Source organism: Phoxinus phoxinus (assembly GCF_949152265.1).
Source record: "Phoxinus phoxinus genome assembly, chromosome: 22".
NCBI classification, from domain to species: Eukaryota; Metazoa; Chordata; class Actinopteri; order Cypriniformes; family Leuciscidae; genus Phoxinus; species Phoxinus phoxinus.
The window spans coordinates 21,350,532-21,377,968 of NC_136897.1; the positions used below are offsets into that span (position 1 = coordinate 21,350,532).

Here is a 27,437-nt window from a genome sequence, read left to right on the forward strand (position 1 = left end):
AAGCAAAATAATGGCAAGAAAACGGGAAAAGATCGAGGTTTTCCTTTCAGGTTTTTTACTTTCATGTGCATAGTCAGGGGTAGCTGGTGTGTTGAACACCATTGAAGACAATGGTAGTATCTGTTAGATTTAATAGTAGGCCTATGGGGGAAATGGTTAAATTTGAGTTTTTATCCGCTATTTTGTCTTCCGGGTTTAAAATCTTCATCAGACGTGGCAGTGCACTGTACGTGCTTTGATGACTCATCGGTCTCTCATAATTATTAATGAGACTGAACTTTCATATCCTATGAGAAGACACTGTCTCTTAACTATTCATGACACCACGTGGATCTTTCCATTGACAGACATGTCAAACTGTGATATTGCGTACAAGATTAGGGAGGCAATCATGGGACAAGTGTTTGTATTCATTGTGCAATAGTGCGTTGCATATCTTTCCTCGCGATGCGGCCAGGGCTCTGACTCTGGCTCCGGGCAGTTGGTTGGCCATCCACCACGGACACACACACATCTATTGCAAAATTGGACATTTATGAATAAAAACGTTATGCTAATTTCAGGTCGGACTTTTGCCTGCCGAAGGATTTTTGTTCTTCTCTGATTAGTTACCTGCCATTCTGACACTTCTCCCATCCGCGCGGCCTCCGGTTCGTCCATGTTTTCCTCCACAGTCATGGCAGTGGGTGGTTCAAATAGATAGGGCAGAGGACCTGTACCGCCATCTATTATGGCTCTATTATTTAGCCCTGGGGATTCAGGAAGAGAGAAGTCCTCCACCTCCACAGAGCCCTGCATACTGCTGCAGATATCCCTGCCGTGCCATACAGAGCCGTTGAAAAACCACACCGCACCCACTCCACTCCACTCCCTTCTCACAGCCATCCACGCCCATTTTAAGTTGTATTTGCCAAAAATATTGTGAGCTAGTATGGCAAGCCAATTTAACATTTAATAAATGTTAATATGATGTTTATTATAACATTTAAATCTTTAGATACTATACTTATTCTTTAGGTGCTAGTACCTTTTTAAAGATACTAGTACTTATTTATTAGACACTAGTATCTTTTGTTACTAGTCACAACTGTTTTTTACTAGTCTTATGTTATGACTAGTCAGAACGGCCAGAGTAGAGTTAAATAAAATGGGGGGGAAAGGGAGAAAATTTCTCCCACATTTCTGTGTGTGGGAGAAAAAAAACTTGCATCACAATAAGTTGTGATTGTCAAAACATTTGGTAACTTATTTTTATTAAGTTTACTGACTACATGTTACAATGTTTAGCTGCATGGTTACAATTGCTGGCAGGTTACTGTATTTATTATTGCTTGACATCTTGATTCAATATCGATTCATTTTGATAATTATTAGTTACAGTAGATACATGTTAACAAATAAATCACTAATGCTGAAAACATAGAGAGCCCTATTTTTTTATTAAAGGTTAAAAATAACAACTTAAATAAAATATAATGCGTTCTTTATTATAATAACAACTTTATAATATTTTAATGATATAAGTAAAAATATATGTAGCCTAATATAGTGGACATATTTAACAAAACTCTCTAGCTAATTTTTCCAGCCTATAAATGGTCATTAAATTGCTTTCCTGATGTAAATGTAACTTATTGTGACATTGTTCTAGCCGTTTTTTTGCAGCCATTTACATTTAACATTTACCTGTTTTATTGACTTCTTACCGCGGTTGAAAAACACTGATTGATCCGAGGCATACATTTCGGTAAGTTCGGGTTTATTTACTAATATCTCTCAGCTGAGCTCAGATTCTCATCACCAGTCGTCGCGGTTTTCCCCGCCGTCTTTCTTGTATCTCTTCTTCTGTTACTAAGTTCGGGGTGCAGCGCATAGGGTTCAGTGACGCTCATCAGCGCCATCTATGGTCGGGGAGTTTTTTCTTTTTCTTTTTTGCGTGAGAAATGCGATGTGTGGCGTGAGTGCGTGTGAAAACAGGCAAAACCGTGTGTCACACGGCGAAAGCGTGAGAGTTGGCAGCTCTGCGTCACTTGCCAAATAAAACATTTTTAAAACATTAGTTTATATTTTAATTAGGCTAAATCTAGTTTTTACAAATAATAACTTGCCTGACGGTTTATTTAGCAGGAGATATCAACCGGAGATATTTATAGTCCGCTCAGCTTGTAGAACCCTTCAGGTTCAAAAATGCATTTTTTTCAACTGCCTGTTGCTATGGTTACTCACAGCTGTTGTAGGCAGCGCATTTATTTATTAATTTCGAATGGTAAACAGGCAGTTTCACCAGAACTACTTTACTAGGTGTCCTCTAACACTTTTTAACGGACACCCTGCAGCCAATCAGAATCGAGTATTCACCCAGACCATGGTATAATGAATAAGTAGCCTTCTAGTATAATAATAAATAAGAACTAGTATCTAATGAATAAGTACTAGTATCTAATAAATAAGAACTAGTATCTAATGAATAAGTACTAGTAGTAGGCCTAGCCTATCTTTAAAAAGGAATAAGCACTAGTAACTAAAGAATAAGCACTAGTAGCTAATTAATAAGTACTAGTACTTAATGGAATAGATACTAGTATCTAAAAAATAAGTTGAAATGATTAAATGTTAAAACGGCTTGCCATAGTGCTAGACTTGAGCTGAAAGAGGGGGGTTTCATGACCCTTTAACAAATGACTCTTATGATTCGGTTCTTTGTGAGTCCAGTTGATTTACTAATTGTTTTTCCATTTTTTGAATCGGAAAATGACTGCAGCTTCTAATCTAATCGCGTACGTATATGTGTGAGATCAATTTCGTAATTGTTACGCGCGCTCCACTTTCATCATGGACAGACCTTTTTTTGCCATCAGACGAATGTAATCAATAAGATCCCGATCACAGAAACTTATAGCAGATTTAGGTAAGAATCTAACTGTATTGCAGTTTTTCTCGATTGCTAAACAAACTTCTCAAAACAAGGACACATTTCTCAAAACGTTAAACAATGAGGTAGCAAAACTGATGACACAACAGTCAGATTTTTTCAACCTGGAGAGAGAGAGCTGAAGGAATCGTCAATTACAGTAGGCTACACAGTAGGCTACTTAGATGAGGGAATTTTCACTATTCTATGTACAGTCAGCACATGTTGTATTATCTTAAACTTGTAATTGTCAATTTAGTTTGCAGCCCTTTTGATCTGTAACCTTAGCCTACTGTATTTTTTCAGAACTGAGAAATATAGTCTTGTGTCATAAGACCAAGTACTGTAACTGCTATAGGCTGTATACTGTTATGAAATTTGGCCATGAAATGTGTAGAGGATGCTGAATTTACTTTATTATTCTTTTTTACTGTACTGTATGGAGCATATTTTACAAAACAAAATTGATGTTGTATACTGTAATAGACATTGAGCTGCACTATAATTCCTGAATCCCAATAAGAGAGTTTTCTTTCAGTGTTATAAATTGACCTCACTGTTCTGTGCAGCGGGGTTCAGTTTTCTGTGTCATTTGATGTAGAAAATAGATTTTGACAGAAGAGAATGTTTTTAACTAGAATGTTTTATTTTGACCTGGAAGTTTGTGCAAGTTGGTAGTTTTGAGATTGTGTTTCTAGTTGTGAGAAAACGGTGAATTGTTTCATGAATTGTGTGTTAATAGCAATCAAGAAAAACTGAGTATCTTTACATGGTGCCATGGTGGATTTCGAAAGTTTGTTATTAATTTTTTTATTTAAATTTATATTAAAATATATTGTTATTTAATTTTAAACAGTATAGATGATTACTTTGTGGTAATGCAATGTTTGTTAACACAATTGTGTATGTCAGGCCATAAATCCCCCAAAACTATGCATGGGCTAGTTGGTGTTGCCCCTTGGCTTAGACCTCATGCCACCCCTTTGCCACCCTATAAATAATTTTCTAGATCCGCTCCTGCCAGTAATCATATGCTACCAGATAGGGTATATGATTTGGTTTGGTTGCCGTGTGATGTAATTGCACCACCCTGTGGTCAGACTAAGGACGTTTTCAAAACACGCAATGCAATGCATTGAAAAATGCAATGTATTAAAAATTATTCTGTCCCATTGACAATTGACCCTTTCTCATTTCGGGGGTTCGACATTTAACGACAGTAAATATCATTTTTGAATTTGCATTTAGGCCTACTCTCAAAAAAAAAATCTGTGATAGCGTTTGCACGATTTTCCTAAAGAGGGAAACAATAGATTGGTTACCGCAGTCAGAAGAGAGAAATAAGTCAAATTTGCCACCGCTACCGTTGTATAAGAAACACCTTTTTATTATTATTTCTTTTACAATTATAGGTTTATAAATGTGTATTGCATTTTTATTAAAATTTTAAAACTTTACTAGATTTTCCGTGTTGATAACACGTCATCACAATCCGTTAGGTCCATCCATGAGATTATTTAGCTGTTTTGTTTGCATATAGGCATATTTGTAGCAAACAGTGCAGGTCATTGTGCCAGTCATCATTCAGTAAATGTTTGAGGTCCAACTTCCTGCCAAAAGATTTGATCCTAAATAAAATCCTGAGCACTGGAGCAGTCTTGCTGATGCCCAAAACCCTGATGCCCAACGTGATGCTGATAAGCTCTAGTCTAAACTGAAATTAGGAACTCATTGACAAAGGTGAACGTCTCATTTTTACATGATACTGCTTGTGGTAGCAGCTTTACTAAGATCAGTAGCTATATGGTGTGAGACTAGTGACAAATCAGATGATGCCAATGTAAATAAGTTTGTTTGAAATTTAGAATAGCCTACTCACGATCCTCAGCACTCGCGTTGTGTGAAAATGTTTAAAACTCAGTCATTATCTAGTTTTATTATCTGCAGGTTAACCCAATCTGGAAAGGGGAACAAAGGTCATCAGGATATCAACTAGTAAAAAGAAAACAAAAGATAAGCAGGACTTTGTACCTACATTTTTTGCCAGGGTCTTTGTGAGACAGATGTATTGGCTCTGGTGTCAAATTGACATTTTTTTCTCTTTCTGCTTCAATTTTAAGAGTGGTCCCGGCCTGATCACACAGTTGGTTAATCCTGCAAGGAATTCACACAGAAAAACAAGCCTTGATCCAGTTTGTTCAATACAGTGAAGGGGGAGATTCACAGAGAGTTCTGCCCAAGACCTTGAGGAATCATTGGCAGAATGCATCTCTCCTCAAATACACCCTTTGAACATGAAGATTTAAAGATGAGATTGGTTGCATTTGTAGGGTGCCTCATGCTTGCTTTTGCAGATGTGGGAGAGACGATACATCCTAGAGAACCTGGTTGGACTGGTTCGCTTTTAGTGGTGCCCATGGACGGAAGTCACTGGACTGGTGTGAAAGCCGTAGCGGAGGAGATGGGCCGCAGAGGTCACAAAGTGATGGTGGTCATTCCAGAAGTCAGTGTACTGCTAGGACCTGGTAAACACTACACTACAAGAACGTTTCCGGTTCCATATGGACAGCAAAAACTGGATGAACTCCAAGCTCGAAATGCTGAGATCATGGATAATAAGCAGCAGCCTCTGTTGGAGAAGATCAGCACCAGAATCAGTAACATTAGGAAATTTGTGGACTTCCAAAGGGCCACAGCTGAGAGTCTCCTCTTAAACCAAGAGCTGGTGGATTTCCTGAAAAAGCAGAATTTTGATGCGGTACTCACCAGCCCAACTGTGCCAACCGGTGCCATCCTGGCTTATAACCTCTCTTTACCTGCTGTCTATATGTTGCGAGGCTTACCCTGCGGATTAGATTCGACGGCCACAGCCTGCCCAAACCCTCCATCTTACGTCCCACGGTTCTTTACACACTATTCAGACCGTATGTCTTTTCGTCAACGTGTGCTGAACGTTCTAGTGAGCATCCTGGAGCCTTTGCTCTGCAGACTGATATATTGGTCTACTGAGGATGTAGCCTCCCGTTTCCTGCAGAGAGATGTAAGTGTGGTGGAGATCCTGCAAAGTGGAGCTCTATGGCTGCTGCGGTATGATTTCAGCCTGGAGTTTCCTAAACCCTTGATGCCAAACATGGTTCTAATCGGGGGGATTAACTGTGCTGTGAAAAGGCCTCTGATTAAGGTGAGTGGAGGGATGTGTTTGTTTGCAGACATTTGATTGCTTATTTAAATAGGTGTCAAAAAAATGTTTGCTTCAACTGTCACACTTATGTTGTTACAAAACCATGTGACTTTCTTCTGTGGAACACAAAAGAAGATATTTTTAATAATGTTTTTAACTAAATTGTTTTGCGGACAATTTACTTCCATTTTATGGGTGAACTGTCCCTTTAAGGGTTGCTTTTAAGTTTTAATTTAAGGTTTTAAGGTTAACCCTGAGGTGATTTGTGCACTTCATCAGAGCGAAGAGAGAGTATTATTTGGCTTGAGAAGCTTCTGATTGCTTAGAATGACAAACAGGCTCTATAAGAGATGAGTTTTGATTTAACCCATCTCTTATACAGACTCATTCTATGCATCGACATAAAAACTGATGCATGCTATGTTTGGTGGTCACTTTGAATTGGTTGTCACAATTTTTTTGCATTAGGCCTCTTTGTGATACCCTAAACTCAACCACCACAGCCTGTCTGGACCCTATTTTAATGACATTGAACCCTGACATTCTAGTGAGCACCTTGGGGCCTTTGCTCTGCAGACTGAGAGGCCAGAGCTGAGGTGATCTTCAGTCTTCTTCAGGGGCCACAAAGAATGTATTTTGGCTTGATATCTCACTGCTTTCTTACAAACGCAAATTAGAAAATAAGGAAATCCTCTTTAGGAAATCATAAATCAGCTAAACTTCTACTGCCTGCATATGTTTTGTGGATTGGTTGCATCTTTGAACATAGTTGAAATATCAAAACATTTAGCAATACCAATAATGAAGTTCTGTTTACACTATCATTATTGTAATCATTAACCAGCAAAGTCTCTGTGCAACTGGCAAACTCTGTTAACCCACATGTATCGATCCACTCAAAAGCTGGAAAACAATCTACTTGCTGGCTTATTTGATCGTAAAGTGCAAAAGCAACCAGTTGATATAGTTGCACATTTAGTGAGACAAACGGACACATGGAGGTAAAGCTTCACAACGTCTGTCTTTTTTAAGTGTTTTTGGCTAGAAAGATGCACTTCAGAGCCATTTTATGTCTAGTGATGATCAGTATAGTCAGAGACTATAGACACTGGAGAGCTTTGTTTATTGTAATACCATAAATGTGTTGGAATTATGTGAAAATAAATAAAGGTTCCTCCCAGATCATATGTCTAGCCACTAGCAAGCTGGAAAGCAATGTTCTTGCTATCTATCTGATAATAAATTGCGAAAGCAGTCAGTTGATACATTTGCACATAGGGAGACAAACACGCACAGAGGCTCTCGATGTCAGGAGAAGAATTTTTGTCTAAACATGCGCTTAGCAGTAATTTTATGTCTAGTGATCAGTATAGTCAGTTGTTCAGCGCTGGACCAGAGTCCGTCTGGGAAGAGCAGTTGGACTGGGAAGCTGTTAGTGGTGCCAATGGATGGAAGTCACTGGACAGGAGTGAAAGCAGTGGCAGAAGAGATGGGACGCAGAGGTCACACAGTGATTGTGGTGATTCCAGAGATCAGTATGCGTTTGGGTCCAGGCAAACACTACATCACAAAGACATTTCCAGTCTCGTATGGGCAAGATCTAATCAACCAAATTATGGTGGACAATGTTCGTGAATTTACAGCACCAGGGCAGTCCCTATTGAAGAGTGTGACCTCAAAGGTGCAACATTTGAAAAAGATTTTAAAATATTTGGCCTCTGCAACTGAAAGTCTGTTCAAGAGCCAGGAGCTTATAGAGTTTCTGAGAGAACAAAACTTTGATGCTGTTTTAACAGATCCTGCCCTACCAATGGGGCCCATATTGGCATATAATCTTTCCGTACCTGCGGTGTACATGTTAAGGGGATCGCCATGCGATGCTGTGGCCACAGCCTGTCCAGACCCTCTTTCATATATACCCCGTTTCTTTACACAAAACTCAGACCGCATGTCTTTTGGTCAGCGTGTGCTGAATGTTCTTGTGAGCATGCTGGATCCACTAGCATGTAAGTTTATGTACTGGCCCTTTGAGGAAGTGGCATCCAACTTCCTCCAGAGAGATGTGAGCTTGACTGAGATCCTGAGCACTGGAGCTGTCTGGTTAATGCGGTATGATTTTACCCTGGAGTTCCCCAAACCCCTGATGCCAAACATGCATCTCATAGGAGGAATTAACTGTGAAATTAGAAACCCACTGACAAGGGTAAGCATCACCTTTATACTCATTACATGTTACTCAGAGTTTCAAAGCACGTTCTAGAGTAGCCTATACTAGATATCAACAATCAAATTTGTATATGCTACATGACTAGAAACAGACTAAAATAGGTGATGAACAGGTCAACTTTTCAGGACATGATAAATGGCGGGGACATGATTTACAGTATCATTTTCCTGTAGGTTATATGGTTAGGGTTTAGGTTAAGGATAAAAGTGGGAACTTTTTTTGACTCAACTTGCCTACTCTGCAAAATCAAGAATTGACTTATTGGGATACTTATTGGACTAAACTTGCCCGCCACAGCCTGCCTGAACCCTTCATCTTATGCCTTGATTCTTCACACTAAACTCAGTATGTATTTATCTCAATGTCTGCTAAACATTCTGAGGATATTGAAGCCTTTGCTCTGCCGACTGATATATTAGTCACAGGGTATCTGTGGGTTTTTATAAAGTCTTAAATTCAGTTTGATCAAATTTAATGCAACAAAAGTCTTGAATATCTTAAATGGTATAACAAAAGGAATAACTTCCATTTTAAGAAGTCTAACATTTTGGCACGAGAAAACAGAAATCACCATACAGCCTAATTGATTATTAAACTTCAAAATGCTATGAAATTGATGTGAGCACTGCATGTTTGTTTCAGAGCAATTCACAATCAATACTGCATATTTATACCAAGCCGTTGCTTATGATCTGCTGTTGATGAGTTATGTTTTTCTTTTGTAATGGGTTGTAAATCAGTGTTTCTCAACTCCAGTCCAGGGGACCCACCTTCCAGAATGTTTTGGATGTCTTGCTAATTAACACCTGATTCAACTCATCAGCTTGTTAAATAGGGAGACATCTAAAACATTCCGTGAGGAGATCTCGAGGACTGGAGTTGAAAAAGCTGTTGTAAATGACTGTAAGAGTGCATTTTTTATCCCCCTCATCTGTTTTAATGAGCTGCTGGAGGTAGTAAAGCATAGACATTACAAATTAAGAATCCCGGTTTTATTTCTGCCTTGTTCATTAGAATTCCTGTGTTTTGTATAAAAAACTAAATAAAAAATTTTGTGGATACTCTGTGTTCAACTCAGAGGTTAAAGCTGAGGGGATTTGCAGTCTTCCTAAGGAGGCGAAAATAGTATCCTTTGGAATGAGTGGCAACTGTTTGTTTATAAGATAACTAATTAGGATATATAATATTAATTAACCCGCTAAACTGCTAAATGAACATGGCTTGGTTGCATTTTTGGACAGTCCAATGATTAACAACACTGCCAGTGAAGTTCTTTTGACACTGACAAATTATTAACCAGTCATGACTGCTTGCAAACTACAAGCTAAATATTAAGTTAAGCCTTCTCAGTTTTGTTGTAAAAAGACACTGGAGAGCTTTGTTTATTGTAATACCATGAATGTGTTGGAATTATGTGAAAATAAATAAAGGTTCCTCCCAGATCATATGTCTAGCCACTAGCAAGCTGGAAAGCAATGTTCTTGCTATCTATCTGATAATAAATTGCGAAAGCAGTCAGTTGATACATTTGCACATAGGGAGACAAACACGCACAGAGGCTCTCGATGTCAGGAGAAGAATTTTTGTCTAAACATGCGCTTAGAGGTAATTTTATGTCTAGTGATCAGTATAGTCAGTTGTGCAGCGCTGGACCAGAGTCCGTCTGGGAAGAGCAGTTGGACTGGGAAGCTGTTAGTGGTGCCAATGGATGGAAGTCACTGGACAGGAGTGAAAGCAGTGGCAGAAGAGATGGGACGCAGAGGTCACACAGTGATTGTGGTGATTCCAGAGATTAGTATGCGTTTGGGTCCAGGCAAACACTACATCACAAAGACATTTACGGTCCCATACAAGCTGGAGTTGATCGACGAGATATTGACAGAGCAAGTTCGTGAATTGACAACCTCAGGGAAATCCCTCCTGGAGAGTGTGACTTCAACAGTGGGAAATATGTTAAAGATGTTTAACTTAATGGCCTCTACAAGCGAAAGTCTGTTCAAGAGCCAGGAGCTTATAGAGTTTCTGAGAGAACAAAACTTTGATGCTGTTTTAACCGATCCTGCCCTACCAACGGGGCCCATATTGGCACTTAATCTTTCCGTACCTGCGGTGTACATGTTAAGGGGATTGCCATGTGGCCTTGATGCTGCGGCCACAGCCTGTCCAGACCCTCTTTCATATATACCCCGTTTCCATACATTAAACTCAGACCACATGTCTTTTGGTCAGCGTGTGCTGAACGTTCTTGTGAGCATGCTGGAACCACTAGTATGTAAGGTTTTTTACTGGTCCTTTGAGGAAGTGGCATCCAACTTCCTGCAGAGAGATGTGAGCTTGACTGAGATCCTGAGCACTGGAGCTGTCTGGTTAATGCGGTATGATTTCACCCTGGAGTTCCCCAAACCCCTGATGCCCAACATGCATCTCATAGGAGGAATTAACTGTGAAATTAAGAACCCACTGACGAAGGTGAGAATCACCTATGCTCGACACATGATACTTAGAGGTCTGAGGCACTTAACTGCATACATACTAGATATCTACAATCAAATCTGTATGCTACAGTATGTGACATAGAAACCATCTAAATGAGGTGATGAAAAGGTAAACTTTTCAAAAAGGCCATATGAATGTATTTGTAGAATATTCACAACTCTCAGGACTCGTTTTGTGTGATTAAACTAAAGCATGTTTAAAGTCACTACAGTTTCTGCAGGTGAACCCAGACTGGAAAGGGTGACAACATTTTCTGGGATCTCAGCCAGTAAAAAGAAACAAAAGACGAGCGGGACTCTAAACTTACGTAATTCATTACCAGGTTCATTTTAATGAATGTGGCTATACATGTTCTGTAGCAACATCCTTGAATGCATCAGTTAATTGGTATTAGTGTATGCCCTGCGGGCTGCAGATCAGGCTCTACCACCGCAGCATGCCCAGTTTCTGTGTCTTACGTTCCAAAATTCTTCACACAAAACTCATACAGTATTTTCATCAACGTCTGCTGCATCGTGTGAGCATCTTGAAGCCTTTGCTCGCAGACTGATATTTTGGTCCACCAAGAGGTCAAAGCTGAGGTGATCCTAGTCTTTTTAGGTGCTACAAAAAGTATCCCTTTGTTTTGAGAAGCCACTGTTTGCCTTGGATGACAGACTAGAAAATAAGCTCTTTAGGAAATCCATAAATCAGCTAAACCGCTAATACGTGAATGTGTTGCAGCTTGGTTGTATCTTTGAACATAGTTCAAGTATCAACATTAAGCTCTGCCAGTTTTATGTCCAGTGATCAGTATAGTGTGTTGTGTTGTGCAGCGCTGCACCAGAGTCCGTCTGGGAAGAGCAGTTGGACTTGGAAACTGTTAGTGGTACCAATGGATGGAAGTCACTGGAAGAGATGGGACACAGAGGTCACACAGTGGTTGTGGTGATTCCAGAGATCAGTATGCTTTTAGGTCCAGGCAAACACTACTGAAGATCACAAAGACATTTCCAGTCTCGTACGAGATGGAGTTGTTCAACCCGACATTGACCAAACATATTCATCAGTTGACAACCCCAGGGCAATCCCTACTGGAGATCCCTACATGATTTTGATAGATGGAATAAACTGTGAAATTAGGAACCCACTGAAAAAGGTGAGACTAGTGTAACTCTAAATCATATGATGAGATGGTAAACTTCTCCAAATAAATGTTTTGAAATGTCGAATATTCACAACATTTGAGACTCACATTGTGAGAATATACTAATGTAAAACTAATGCGTTTTCAAAGACACTTTATTATTTGAGGGTGAACCCAGACTGGAAAGGGTGACAAAGGTCCTAGGATCTCAGCCAATTAAAAGAAGACAAAAGAAGAGTGGGACTTTGTACTTAAGTCATTCATTGTTCTTAGATTTTCTCTGGTTGTTACTTGTATTTGAGAATAGTCACTAAAAAAACTTGTTCAAAACAGAGAAGTCCATGTGTTAACCTATTAATTTTAAACGATACAATATTAGGTATAAATGTACTTCAGTTCACACAACAATGCATGAACAGGTAAGGCAGCAAAGACAGTAAACTAAGCTGTGTGTGTGTTGTAAACATTATTTCAGTGACAAAGCATATTTTAATAGCAGGTTATGGGTTAAATCCACGTTGCCCTTCAGTAGGTGATAAGTCAAGACTATGTAATGATTTGCAGCAGTTACTATATTTCTGCTCTGGCCTTCCAGGGGCAAATACATATGCACATACATACGCTAGACTAGAGTTGCATGATCATCAGGCACTCTTTTGGTAAAATAAGTGTTTTTTGCCTATACCCTTCTCGAATACTCAATTTATTTTGTCTAATCACTCCAAGTGGGATTGTTGTTGTCACCATTTTTCGTGTTTCATAAAATGACTGCAGGTGTCACTGTTCTCTCTGTCATATTTGCAGAGTCCTAAAGAGATAAACATCAGTTCAGTTGTTAGTGTTGTATTCCCACAGCGTAGCTGGGTGGGGATGATTACTGTGGAGACATATGGTAACCAGCAATGGCTTTTGTAGGATTTTGCATGTGGCTGACTGGGTCAGTGGATCTTACTGGGTTACTTTGTTGTAATTCGGGAGTATTTTATGTGCTTGGAATTTGTGTGTGTTAGTTGGTAGAATCAGATTGCGGCTAGTGTAATTTGTGCAGACAGTAAGTCTTCAAAATAAAAAACAGAAAAGTGGTGGTCTTTTTTGACCGATGGATCCCCCAAATCAGGGAGCTGCTAATAAAATAATAAAAGTAGTAGTAGTACTACTAGTAGATTTTTTTCATACCTCCCAGAGAACTATTAAGAACTATACAGGTTCATAATTAACCCACTAGTAATGACTCAAGTGTTACCAAATCCATCTGAATAAATTACTATCCAAAACCTTACAAAAACCTCAAAACTGTACAATGACTCCAGCCAGTACTAGGGAGTTATCATGTTTTTGATATCAGAATACTGATCCAAATAATTAGTTAATTAATTATGAACCTATATATAGTAGTTTGTAGTAGTCCTCTGGGAGTTATGAAAAAAAAAAGTTATTCTTTAGCTAATAGTAAACTACCACATTCAACTGAGCACTATTACTTACTTAGTTAATTGTTTAATCAGAGTTGCTTTTTAGTAAATAGTAGTTACTTAATATTGCCTTACTAATTTGTTCCTGTATAGTTATTAATTAATGACGGAACAGTATTCTAAAGTGTTACCAAGAACTTTGCTGTTGCTACTACTTTTTGGAAAAAATAACCTGATTATCGAAGGTTTATATAAAATCAGTCGATGGATTAGCAGTCTCTTAAACAGGAGACCATCAGAGAACTATACTGCAGTGTACCTCACTCCTAATGTCTTTCTTGAAGAAAAATATATAGTTTGTTTCTCTTTGTTAGCAAAATACCCTATGTGGATATGTTTTGGAATGCTATTTAAAAAGCATGTGGGGGTGTATTGTTAGTCACGCTATCTCTCGGACACAAGGAGATTGAAAGCAAAAGGAGTGGCGAGCTTCTCACGCGAGCTAGGTTTGAGGGGAAGGGGGAGGTGCTGGTAGGAGTTACATTGCTTCCTCCTTGTACACTTGAGTTTATTCAGCTGCTTGTAACTTAGTCTTTGAGTTGTCTTACTTTACTTAGGAATGGTTCCAAATGCTAAATGCTAAATCCATAGTTATCCCCCGCCAAAGAACTATGATGTATTTGGATGCGTACAAAGTAGGGGTTCTGCTTTTATAAGTTTAACTTTTATTTTGTATAAGTGTTTAAAGACCTCAGTCTCTTAACTGTAATGAATAATGTTGGCATTTGGTTATGGGATATACAATTTGCAGATTTGTAAAACACCCGTTGATTTTTTCTTCTTGTAAGAATTTGATTTGTGTAAATGCATGTTATTCCTTTCAGGAAATGTTTTTTTGCGAAACAGAATGGCATCCTGACTGCCTTCCATCATTTGCATGATTAACATCTGCAGCCAAAAACACAGATAAATGCCATTCCCTCTTGTTCTTCCTTTCACTCTCTTGTTTCTCAGTCACACACAAGAGAGTCTAAGCACAGCCCCCTTTCCTGGAGGAGGAGTTTTCTCCTCTCCTTTTCTTTCAGTACTTGTGTCTGGTCTTAGGCAGACCCAGTTATGCTGAAGGAGGGCTGGCTGTGGGGGCTGGGTTCAGGGCTGCTGCTGCTCTGGCTGGGTGCCTGGCTGAGGCCTGCGGAGGGTGGCCGGGTGCTGGTCATGCCTGTTGAAGGCAGCCACTGGCTCAGCATGAAGGTGTTGGCGACCGAACTGGCCCAGAGAGGCCATGACATCCTCTTGCTGGTGCCTGAGACCAACATCTTGATCCAGAGTTCAGAGCTCTTCCGCACCGAAACCTTCCCGGTGAGCCTCTCCAAAGAGGAGCTGTCCACCAGTTTGAAAGGATTTCAGCAGGGGGTGTTCAAGCGTAGTCCTGTGATGATGGACATCATTGTCCAATTGGAGCGGCTGCTGAACTTCACGGAGTCGCAGGTGCGAGGATGTGAGTCACTGCTTTACAACAAACCTCTAATGCAGAAGCTGAAGGAGGAGAACTTTGAAGCAGTGCTCACCGATCCCTTCCTGCCATGTGGACCTATTATTGCTACCGCTCTAGGTGTCCCTGCTGTCTACTTCCTCCGTGGCATACCTTGCGGCCTTGACTTTTTGGCTTTACAGTGTCCTTCTCCTCCATCCTATGTACCTCGGTTTCAGTCTGGCAGCACTGACAAAATGACCTATGTAGAGCGCATTCAGAATTTCGTCATGAGTGGCGTGGAGCTGGTGCTCTGTCGAATAATGTATGCCAAGTTTAATGAACTTGCTGCAAGATACCTGGATGCAGATGTGACGTACCAGGATATCATCTCCCACGGAGCTATCTGGTTGTTTAGATATGATTTTACATTTGAGTACCCCAGACCTCTCATGCCAAATATGGTCCTCATCGGGGGCATCAACTGTCGGAAGAGTGCCTTACTTTCTGCTGTAAGTAACCAGAGGGGCTTTTTTTGAATTTGTTCAGGATAAGTCAAGTCAAGTCACCTTTATTTATATAGCGCTTTTTACAATACAGATTGTATTTACAATACAGATCAATAATGAATGTATTAATAATGAATAATTTAAATAATGCAACAGCGTTTGTTTCTGCTGTACAGCAGATCTAGAAGAAAAGAGTGTCATAGTCCAGCTTAAGTAAGTTCAGTGATGGTTGATTTTAGTTTTGTAAAAAAGTTATTAATTTAGTTTATTTATATATATAAAGCCGCTCTGGAGAAAACAGTGATGTCATCGTCCAGCTCAGTTCAGCTCTCATAATGGTGTCAATGCAGGCAGATCAATAATAATGTTGAATATTAAGTGCCCCCAACTAAGCAAGCCTAAAGCCAAAGGCGACAGTGGCAAGGAACCAAAACTCCATCAGGTGACAGAATGGAGAGGGGAAAAAAAGAAAAAACCTTGGGAGAAACCAGCGGTCGGGAGGCCAATTCTCCTCTGGCCAATGAACGAACAGTGTATGATAATGATTATGGGCAGCATTACTGGTCAGATTGGATCAGATCATTCAGAATATTTATCCAGGATAAGAAAATATACAAAAATAATAATAATTTTACAATGAGGTCTTTGCCTTTTATAAATGCGGTGTTAATATAATGTCTTAAACATGTTCAGTAGTGAGTAACTACTAGTTCTAGGCTATGATTTTCTAAGGAGGAGAGAAGTTATGTCACCTCCATGGCTGGTTTTTAAATTTGGGTTGGGGTCACTGTCGGTTCTGGGAATATGGGTTCCATTTTTGAGTTTTGACATTGTTGCTTTGCCCTAACATGCATCATGTTTTCCCAGATACAAACATAACCCATGGTAATATGACTCCCCCCTCCAGGGCATTGTTAACCTAAGGCAACATGATGTGTTCAGTGTATTCTTTGGCACGCAACCTCCTCCTTCGCTTTCCTCTTGTGTTATTTTCCTTGTCAGCCACCCTTCCTTTCGTGGGGACCGAAACAAAGGCAGGGGTTCTTTTTACTGGCCAAATAATCAGTTCCGAGGTCAGAAAACTCTGGAAACTATGTGGTTGTGGAATGCATGCAAAGCATAGATTCTTAAATCACTTGCAGTATATGCTGCAAATGAGATCAAATCAGATTTAAAAACTAGTGTAATTACTTCCATGTTTTTTTCCTCTGTCATGTAGAAAAACAAGTATGAATTGTAAGTTGTGTCAGTTTGTGTGGATGACTTAAAGTGGAATATGTGTGCACATATACCCTATAAAGACACCAGACAGATGAACATAGATATGGTTCGGTGTTGATTAAGGGATAAAATGGGCCTTGCTTATGAAGCTGTGCGAGTACATAATGCAAACATGTCTGCTTTTTCTCAGCTATATGTCTAGTTTACAACGTTGAGTTATACATGTCATGACTTAATTTTGCCTTTTTCTCTGGCTTGTTGTCTGTCTTTTACAGGAGGTGGAGGAATTTGTCAAGGGTTCTGGAGAGCATGGTATTGTGGTGTTCAGTCTGGGATCTCTGGTCTCTTCCATGCCAAAAGAAAAAGCTGCCATCTTCTTCGAGGCTTTCAGTATGATTCCACAGAGGGTAAGAAAGAATTTAAGTTGGAACGGCATACATTTCAGAAACTACATACAAAGCAGTGTCTGAGTAGTTATTCTGGTGTAACTTAAGTGTTCAAACAAAGTGTAAAATAATCCTTTCAACTACCCAAATTGACTAATGCCAGGCTTTTAGAGCTGGTGCGTGACCTGAGCCTATTCTCTTCAGCATCCCAGATGTTCAGTCATCTCTCAGCTAAGGATTGTTGGATTTATGAGTCCACTTACCCAATTGTTTTCCCTGCGTGTTAAAGTGTACAACTAAGTGGAGGCTGCACGCAGAGCTTTAGCTACAGCCAGGGAGAAAGTCCAGGAGAACATCTTGTTCTCATTAAAGTCATCATGCGTGCTTAAAGGGGGGTTTGGCAGTATCGGGGCGTTACTGGAGTGGATAGTATTTTTTTAGTTTGTTGACAGAGCACGAATCGGCTGTCAGCAAGAGCTTACAGTGACTTTTTAAAGATTTTACCTGGTAATGAATCGTTGAATCAGTTAACCTGAGTAACTTTTTCAGCAACTCTAAAAGTGCATATATTTTTTAGAGTATTTGGATATTTTCTGTTTGTCAAACTTCGAAAATGTGATAATCTAGACTTTTCTTTACTCTGCTAGGTCAGCTCAATTGTTTGGCAGATGCATTTGGCTTGATATAAATATATTGATTTCCACATACTTACATTGAAATTATTACAGACAAAATGTACTTCTAGTAGTTAAAGATCAAGTCTGGTAACCCGATTCAACTGTTTGAGATTATTTTACTATTGTATAATTTGTATAACGTGTTTATAAGCTAGTTTTAGGAGGACTGTCATTGGAGACTGTACTGTAAGTTGCTTTGGTGAAAAATAGTGCTGAATGTCACTTTTTCTAGGTTCTGTGGCGGTATACGGGTGAGATGCCTGATAATGTCCCTGAAAACGTTAAGCTGATGAAGTGGCTTCCACAGAATGACTTACTTGGTGAGTTTATCTGGGGTTTTTGTTGTTGTTGTTGTTTTTTATGCTAAGCTTACATATATTGTACATCCAGGTGTATGGTCATATTTCATTTAGCTGCGCAATGAGTACCTTAAAGCACTTTTCCCATACCATACAGCATTTCATTTGCTAATTTAATGCTTTGTATATGTAATGTTGAAATTCTTCTGAAGCTGAAAGTATGGCTCTGTTTTGATAATCAATAGGGAAGTACAGATCTACAAAACTATTTGCCGATCTATGGAACCGAAGAATTGTGTAATAAATTCCTCTCTCAAATGCTGTTTTTCCAGGGCTGGAACGACTTTTTTTTGTAACACTATTTCAATGGTCTATACTTTCGACATTCTACTAAATAAGTAACTTTGCAACTACATGTCAACTAACTCTCATTAGAGCATTGATAGACTGTCTGCTTAATATCGGCTAACACTTTATTTTGATGCTCCTCTAACAGACATTCTTAACTTTAGTTATTCTACTAACTCTGACTAACACCTAACCATAACCTAACAGTCTACTAATACTCTGTTAGTTGACATGTAGTTTCAAAGTTACTTATAGTTAGTAGAGTCTCTAATGTTGACCATCAAAATGAAATGTAACCATTTATTTGAAGTTAAGCAGTCATTTTGGTTAGAAATCGCTCATTCTAAAGCACTGAATCTGTTTGTGTTTCCAGAAGTGTGTGAGGATCAGTGCGTGTGTGTGTGTGTTGTGGCGGGGGGTGGGGGGGTAAATTTATTATTGTGAAATCCAGGGATTCACTTGGCTTATCCCTTGTGTGATTAGTTAAGGATCAGCCAACCACAGATTCCAGCTACAACATGGATCATTAAACCGAGAACACAGAAGCAGCTTTTGTTAAGCAAGCTGTGTAAAGTCTTTAATTTGTCTGGCATGTCAGGTATGATTGCAATGACTGGAGAGCAGAACCCATTCAGACTCATAATGTTAGCTAATCCTATTAACTGTGGTTATATTAGCACTGATGCTGGACCAATGAGCAATTTGTCAGCTATATAAATTCTGGGCAATTTTAAATCAAAAGGGTGGTCTAGGCTGTACACCTATTGATCTCTTGAAATTCACCTGCAAAGATCAATAAATGACGTATGAGAATCTGAAAGCATACTACTGAACAATTCAAATTGAAGCATTATACAGTTGGATCCAAAGGTCGAAGGTTGCTAGGGACTTCTATTTTGCGTCTAATTTGATACACTTTTTTTATTACAAATTATATGATCACCACAATACTTTTGAGTGAAAAGTTGAATTGATGCAAAAGTGAATATACGAAAAACTAAGAAACTTTGAATTTTCTTTATATGGCAACTTGTTTACAACTTGTTTATTTGATGAGAATATTCGTTTTATTTTAACTTCTTGTTTTAAATTTTTCAGTCCTAAAAGTTTATTATAAGGTTTAAATACCAAAAAAAAAAAAAAGTTATAAATTAATTTAAAATATTTTTAAAATAAATGTAAAAAACTCAATCAGACTTTTGGACCACACGTTAAAGGGATAGTTCACCCAAAAATAAAAATTATGTCATCACAAAAGAAGATAGTTTGAAGAATGTGGGTAACTAAACAGTCAATGGGCCCCATTGACTTCCATAGTATTTTTTTCCCCTACTACGGGAGTCAATGGGGTCCATCAACTGTTTGGTTACCCATATTCTTCAAAATATCATCATTCAGCAGAAGAAAGAAATTCATATAGGTTTGGAACAACTTGAGAGCGAGAATGTTAATTTTCAGGTGAACTATCCCTTTAACACTTCATCTTTATCATCATCATCTGCTGTATATACCAGCCACTTAGTCCTGTCAAAAGCAATAAGTGACTTTAACTTATGTCATTTATTAAAGGTCATCCCAAAGCAAGAGCCTTTATCACTCATGGTGGGACGCATGGAATATATGAGGGCATTTGTCATGGTGTTCCCATGGTGATGCTTCCCCTTTTTGGTGACCAGGGTGACAACGTGCACCGCGTGGCAACTCGAGGAGTGGGAGTAATCCTCAGCATCCATGACATCACTGTACAAACACTAGTCGATGCTCTCAACGCAGTTATTAATGACAGCAGGTGACTGTTTGAACATCATTTTTTCATGTTTCTTATTTTTCTCTTTCATAATCTCAATGCATCTCTCTTACTGTCTCCTGTAGCTATAAGCAAAAAATGGAGAAGCTGTCGGCCATACACAATGACCGTCCCATTCAGCCCTTGGATCTGGCGGTGTACTGGACAGAGTTTGTCATGAGACACAAGGGGGCGGAGCATCTGAGACCTGCTGCCCATGACCTCAACTGGCTTCAGTACCACAGTCTGGATGTGATTGGCTTTCTGCTCTTTATTGTACTGATTGTAACCCTAGCAACATTTAAATGCTGCGCACTGTGCTGGAGACGCTGCTGTAGAAAAGCGCAGAAAAGGAAGGAAGACTGAGTATTGAGATTAAAAAGTGTTTTTTTGCTTATAAAAGCAAACATTTTCTACAGCTATTGTTTCAGTGTCACAATGCTAAAGCCATGAGACGCCTGACTTCCATCAGCTGACAACTGAGCCAAAGTTTTTTGTTTTTTAAAGCTGCAGTTTTGTAAACGGGGATCACATCTATATTTTGAAGCAGTTTCATCTGTACATATTTTGTACATATTCTGTACATCATTAGTTTTACATGCTTTCATTTTGATATCACCGACTACTACTTACCGATAATTGTAGTCACTAACATATATATTTTTAATTTTCCTGAACCCACAGGAATTCTGGATAATGGAATTTTCTTAATGGACCTTAATCAGGAAGGATAGATGCTGTGTTGAATGACACATATTAAGGCTGTGAAACAAAAGTATAAGCTTGTCTAATTTTTACAACCATTGTTTTGTTTTTATTTCAATTGAAATTCATTCATCTTCCATGTTTCATCGACTTATGATCAACACCAAGGCATTCAAAAATTCTCATGTGAACTGAATTGCCTAATTTGTTTTCCCTAGATTTTTCTCCTGTTAATTTTGCTCCTATGCTCAGTTAAATGATCACGACAAATCAATTTTGTATGAAAGGAACATTTTTGTTGTGCTCTCTTACCTTGTGAAAAATCACTCTCTGAACTGGATAAAATAAAATCCTAAAATATGAACAGCATTTATTATGTAATACAAAAACCTCAGGCTCTTTTCTCACATGATATAGGCTATAACAATAGAACCCTATGATCTAACATTACTGTACATCTGATTAGTTAAAAACTGGTTGTGCAAGGGTCGTTATATTTAGTGGCTGAAATTGTAAACACAAATTTTAATATCACTTTTCTTTAAACTGGAAAAAAAAAGTAAATCCCAAGTTTCATTTCTGCTGAAAACTATGGTTGTGCAAGACGTGAAAACTCAAAATCTTTTTAAACTGTTGAACAGTCTCGTTTGTAAATGTAGTTTCTAAAACACTAAGTAAAGTAAAATTCAAAACCTATTTTCTTACATTTACTTTAAGCGACCCCTGGTGGAGGGGAAAAGAGGCCTGCTAAAATTACATTTTTTAAATAATATTTTGCTGCATGCTTTGTTCAAATGTATATTGTATTTTGAAAGTGAAACAGATGTTTATTATACTAAACTATCCAATTATATTTGTAGACGGCGACAAATGCCTCGTTAAGCTCGCGTGATGAAATTATTGAAGAAAGAAAAGACAAGAAATCAAACCTCAAATTCCATCTAATCAAATCTGGTCTTTTATTTGTAGAATCTCAAGTAAAACACAAAAAGAGTGTTAAGCTAATGACATTTTTAATCCTAATACTCACCTACTCTATCATTTTTTTCCTGCCAAGCACAATATTTTATGGTCACTTTTTTCACATTCCGTTCATTCATCATTTGCAAATACAAATCATCCAGTTTCTTCACTGAAATTCTACAAGACCAATTAGTAGGCTACTTATATCTCTGAAGTGATAAAATATGGGGTTATGAATTAGGCTACATAAATATGACAAGTGATTAAATGACCAATAGATATACGTTTAAATGATTTGATATTCAGTGTTTAACTATATATTATATAAATACAGAGGATAAACTAAGAATTCTTCATTTTATGCAAAAAATTTAATTGAAAAAGTATAAAAGTGGCTACTCTGACTTATTCCTAGATAAACTTAATTTAAAAGCCCCGAAGACTTTATCTATGCAGTACTGTACTTGAAGTTACCCATCATTCTACAATCCGTCACGCTCATTAAAGTCATAAAACTCCATCCTACTGCTATCTAGAATATTAAAATTAGGAGACAATAAGGATATAACCTAATCGGTGTGTGTATTATTAAACAAACATGTTTACACAACTGTGAAAAAGAAGGACATTAAGAGGATGCGATGTAAAATACTCTAAACTTTCTCACATCATACATATCGAAGATGAATTCAATGAACACGACTATTACTACAACATATGATATACGACTATACATTTATCACCTGTACATTCAATGTCATGCGTGGTTTAGTTCCTAAAAGTTCGAGATTTTGTCCCTCTTCACCTAAACATCTCATAGAGTTGCTTTGCTTGCCACAGCCGCCTTTGCTTTTCTCCTTTGGAGCATCTAAACATGATTTTCTTTAAAGCTGCTCAGACACAATAAGTCATTTGAGAAGTGCTATAGAAATAAACTTATTTTAGCTTGACTAATGACTGAAGGTATTCTAACTCGGTTAAATAATGAGACACTAGCACAGTGACTGCAACACAGAACACTGTAATAGCTGCAACACGGATAAAGGCTCACAAATAAATAAAAGCATTAATAAAAAATAAAATTGTGAAAACAATCGATTATCATGGTAGTATGCTATGCAGTTATGTGTACTCGTTTGGACAGTTTTGTGCACTAAATTCTATTCTAAAACAAGTAGAGTGTCTGTGCGAGAAAGGGACAGAAAGAAAAAAGAAAAGAGAAGTTTGTGTTGTGTTGTGTTGTGTAGCACACATTACGTGTTACAAGTAAAGAGTTTCCCGTAGAGTATGGGAGAGTTGAAGTTGATACTTCTCAGGATTCTGCTGATTGTGACTAAACACGTTTCTGTTCACCTCTGTCATGTTGTCCAATAAAGGACTCTTTCTGCAAATTTAAGGGGGGAAAAAAACAGAATAAGGGGACTTGTTCGGCATGTATGGTGTTTTTGAGGTTACTGCAGTGTTAAATGTCTGGTCACAAGGTAAAATAAAGTAAAGTACCTCTCATGCCCCCTCAATAAGGCAGTGTGTAACGCATGGAGGTAAACCGACTGGTGGCCAGAATCTTCCAGCAGTTTTGCCTCTGCTGTGCACACGCTCCAAAGGACATCCGCTGACACTGGGACAGTCCTCTTGTCCCTCCCAGGATACCGGCATTTTGGTCCATCCGTCTCAAGGTATTCATCATCCATTGACGGTGTTGGAGGGGCTACTGTGGTCTTGTAGATCTGGTTGAAGAACAGTTTGGGTTTCCCACCCAGTGAGGGACAATGGTTTGGGCTGAAAAGCTGCCTGAGATCCTCCAGCCTGATGCCCAGGCCGTTCAAGTCTGTAGCCGACAGATGAGTGTCCGTTCCCCTGCTAATGAGGCAGCAGACGAAGCGGTTGACCTTCTGAAGGCTCCTGTTGAGAACCAGGTCTTCCAAGACCTTCTGGGTTTCTTTTAGACCCAGGAGAGAGTGCAAAATGACCCTGAAACCCAGACGCTCAAATGTCTGATTCAACATCTCTGAAAGGACACAAACAGCGCAGACATTTAGATGCAGATGTTTTGCGCAAGAACGCATTCTTTTCTCACATTTCCTCATTTGTATTTAAAGGGAAAACAAAAGCCCAATGAAAACAGCAATTTCTTTAGAACATTGTGGGTGGAAAATGGGATTACACTTTTTTTTTTAAATAAATCAGCCATGATGTAATTTAGTTTTTTCCTGCAGACAAGTTTCCCTAACAAACCAATGGGTCAAAAACAGATGATGTTTTCAGAAGTAGTAAATGACACTATCACACACACTTACGTCCATCAAAGCCAACACAGTCAATAATCACACAAAGGCCTCTCTGCTCAGGATTTATTTGGTACTCCTTCACAAAAGCCTAGCAGACAAATAGACAGTGAGAGGAATAGCTTTAACCTATTCATAAATAAAATGACAAATCAGAAAAATTGATTGGCTTTGCCACGATGACCATTTATTAATTAGTGAGAAGCCAATTTATTACCTGTTGTTGTGTCCCCGTTTCTGGCACCGAAAGCTTCAAATTTTGTAACTCTAGAAAAAGACCAAAGGCAAAACTGTTATGTTATCCATAGAATCTTAATTCAAGCTAAAAATGAAGACTGACAAATAAAATCTCACCTTGAGAACAGCTTTGTGGTCGTTTCACTGGTTTAATGGAAGAAGGAAACTTCCCAGGAGTTAACTGAAATTAAGAAATATAGAGATACAATAAGTAAAAGTATCATCATTTAACATACTGTATCTAAAGGGAAGATAGAAATTTTTTTTTTGTCTAAAACTCTTACCTTAGAGGAATTCTGAACTTTAGGGACTGGACATGGTAAATTCTGACCTGAATAAATTATAAATGAATTTTGTAGAGTTAATTATGAACTATTACATTTTTCTATGTACTTGCCGCTCAAAAAAAAAAAATTCAACCATGATTTAAATTTTTTTTTAAATAAACTTTAGCTTGGAAAATTTGAGAACTTTGAGAGACTTTTGCGGGTAAAATTAAGCATTATCATATGGTTATAATGTGCAAAATGTTCTAGGTTCTTAAGGCCGACATGGTGTTTTTTTTTAAATGCATGTTTCAATAGCAAATTAAGTTTGCATAATCAAATCAAAAGCAGTAACCAATTGTTGCATAACCCTTGCAGTACATTTTTATCTGCTGACAAGCAGTTGACCAAACAACCAAAAGAAAAGTGACCTCACAAATGACTGACCTCTATTCTGGTAGGCTTGAATCCTTTTGACAAGATCCATTCTTCTCATTTTCCTCAAACACCGTTCAAGTAGTTCTACGTTTTCACAAGATACTTCATCTAACTTCTCCAACTCCACCACCACATCTAGAAAACTCTAGAAATCAAATGCCATGACACAAAAATTAGACAAACATGCACATAACATAAATCCCAGAAAATTGGTAGATTTATCATACCATATGCATATTTATGTTCAGTTTAGTATAATTATTATTTAGTACAAACATTCTGAAGGGTAAACGTTTAATTTCTCCAGCCTTACGGTAGTTCTAGTTATTTTTTCTTTGGGTAGCATACTCAGGAGAAAGACAAAGCACCGTAACTCATCCTTGTCCAGGTTTTCGTTCAAATCTGCCATTAGAACCCTGTGGAAATTAGATCAACATTCAGGTGGGTGAAAATAACATACCCATATCATGGGTATTTCTGCTTGGTTTTTTCCTCAGAGACTGCTCTAATAACCCCCAAAACATAATGTCAGGCTCTAAAATAAAACTTTTCATTACCATAGATATTTTAACCACATGGATTGTTTTTCTCAGACATGAAAGAATTAATAGGATAAATTACCTGTAATCTGAGAGGGCCCTTCCCTCTTTCAGAATTGTTTCTACCTGTTGTTTGTTGGTGCCGAAAACTTTCTTTAGGACATCAAAACGCTTCATTCGGAACATGAGCTCCATCAGCAGGGCATCACCAGCCCGAGATTGACCCGCTTGGTTGGCAAAGGCCAGCAAAGCTCCTCTCAAATCTTCCACACAGCTGTTGGTGAACAAATCCGTACACAGGTACAGGAGGATCCTACACTCTTCCTTGTTAAGATTTGCGGTCACATTGTTAACCATGATAGAAAATCCATCTGCCATTTCCCTGTATGAGCCTGTATAGAGGCTGTAGCTTATAGTTTGGGTCATTTTAAAAGCTGGGAGTAGGACATTTTAAACATCCATTTGTCAAGTCCGGAAAAACAGTAGAAAAAAAAGAAGAAAAAAAAAATATATATATTTTTTGAAGAAATTATTGAATGAAAATTGTATTTAGCTTGACAGAGAAAAAAAAATCCACCGCAGCCTCATTCATCACATTCTTGTAGAAATCAACAGCCACTTTGGATTTACACTTTTAAGTGTGAAAGCTCTTAAAGTTTTGAAGGCCAAAAGATTTGATGGTGATGCCTGCATAGAGGCTTATCTCCTGGAGACAATGAAAGAAAAAGGGAGAGAAGAAATGGGGATCAAAAAGAGGTGATGTTAGCTCAAAATGAAACCATGCCTTCTATAGAATATAAAGTACCTGGATATCCCCAATAAATAAATTGCATTTACAAATCTACTTAAAGAAACACAGGTATATTTCATGTTGGTTTGCATTGACCACTTGGGGGATTTTACCCCGCATTTTGGACAACGTGCAATTTTGATGGGGATTCCCGTGAAGTTGCTTGGTTACGTTCCCAAACTTCCTACAGCTTCACACATTACCTAACTCACGTTCCCGAAACTCTCGTCACCCACGCATGCATTTCTGGCGTGTTTTAAATAGCCATAAGGCGTATTACTTCTGCATTTCGGTTCTTTGGAACTGTTCGTTTCACACACAAAAACTGTTTCTAAACAGATCTTACGTCCTCACTAAAAAGATTCAACCGACTTCGATCCGAATAAAAAGAATAGTTTAATATATGACCAAATGACGTCTTGAAATGGACACGTAAGCGTTCGCTCTCTTTCCCATGTTTAGGGAGGAGCTATAATGTTTAAATGGCAACATATATAACCACCTTTAAAATAAGATAGAGCTACACTATGAGCTACACTTCACTATGTTGCGATAAACTAGCGTTATTTACCCATGTTGTTCACCACGTCATGCGTCAAACAAAATATGTAGACTATTCGGATTATTAAAACTCCATCTTAATTCGCCTTTAACTGGTAGGCCTACGTGCGCAACTACTTATTTTATGGACCTATAAATAAACAACCTTACAATTATAAAGTATTCGGCTATTCAAAAAAAAAACATCCCATTACAACGAACAGAAAGAAAGAAAGACATATCGTTTGACGATATATTACCGTTGACGCTGTGTGGCTTCATCTCGTCGTCTCAAGATAAAAAAAACTAAGAGCAAAAGTAGACAGCCGTTTGCAGATTACAGAACTAACAAGCCACTCCCTCCCTACGTCGGGAACTCGATTTAGTTTCGTTTTGATCATTCATGCACACCTTGTTCTAACTCACCGAATGAGTAAGAACTCCTTTCTCTCTTGTTACACTTCATTAGTGCTAATTCTGTAACAGACTGGTTGAATTAGATCTGGGATGGTCATAAGGGAGGGGATAAAGCTTGTTGACAGTCAACTATGATTAAAACATTTTTTTTAAAGGTTTGACAAAAGAGGCACACCTTTAACAGTGTGTGAGATCTAATAATAATTC

General features: G+C 38.3%; 2 protein-coding genes across 6 annotated transcripts; one reads left to right on the top strand and one right to left on the bottom strand.

The window, feature by feature from the left end:
• Positions 1-2,641: 2,641 nt before the first annotated feature.
• Positions 2,642-22,499, top strand: LOC306991016 (UDP-glucuronosyltransferase-like). 5 transcript variants are annotated; one of them, XM_079598441.1, is made up of 6 exons: positions 2,642-2,908; positions 4,859-6,092; positions 16,830-16,961; positions 17,850-17,937; positions 19,834-20,053; positions 20,137-22,499. In XM_079598441.1, exons 2-6 carry the CDS (start codon positions 5,175-5,177, stop codon positions 20,414-20,416), a joined length of 1,638 nt encoding a protein of 545 aa, XP_079454567.1. In that variant the 5' UTR covers positions 2,642-2,908; positions 4,859-5,174; the 3' UTR covers positions 20,417-22,499. The 5 variants fall into 5 exon arrangements, with proteins under 5 accessions (XP_079454567.1, XP_079454568.1, XP_079454565.1 ...); XM_079598442.1 differs by having other exon boundaries at positions 2,659-2,908; positions 5,032-6,092; XM_079598439.1 differs by lacking the exons at positions 2,642-2,908; positions 4,859-6,092 and adding an exon at positions 7,367-8,295.
• On the bottom strand, positions 21,696-27,281 carry cflara (CASP8 and FADD-like apoptosis regulator a). Its single transcript, XM_079598443.1, has 10 exons — positions 27,074-27,281; positions 25,566-26,189; positions 25,258-25,360; positions 24,954-25,089; positions 24,525-24,571; positions 24,358-24,421; positions 24,221-24,270; positions 24,016-24,094; positions 23,219-23,726; positions 21,696-23,102 (listed from the first exon to the last, which is right to left on the bottom strand). Exons 2-10 carry the CDS (start codon positions 25,907-25,909, stop codon positions 22,979-22,981), a joined length of 1,455 nt encoding a protein of 484 aa, XP_079454569.1. The 5' UTR covers positions 25,910-26,189; positions 27,074-27,281; the 3' UTR covers positions 21,696-22,978.
• Between the last annotated feature and the right edge of the window lie 156 nt (positions 27,282-27,437).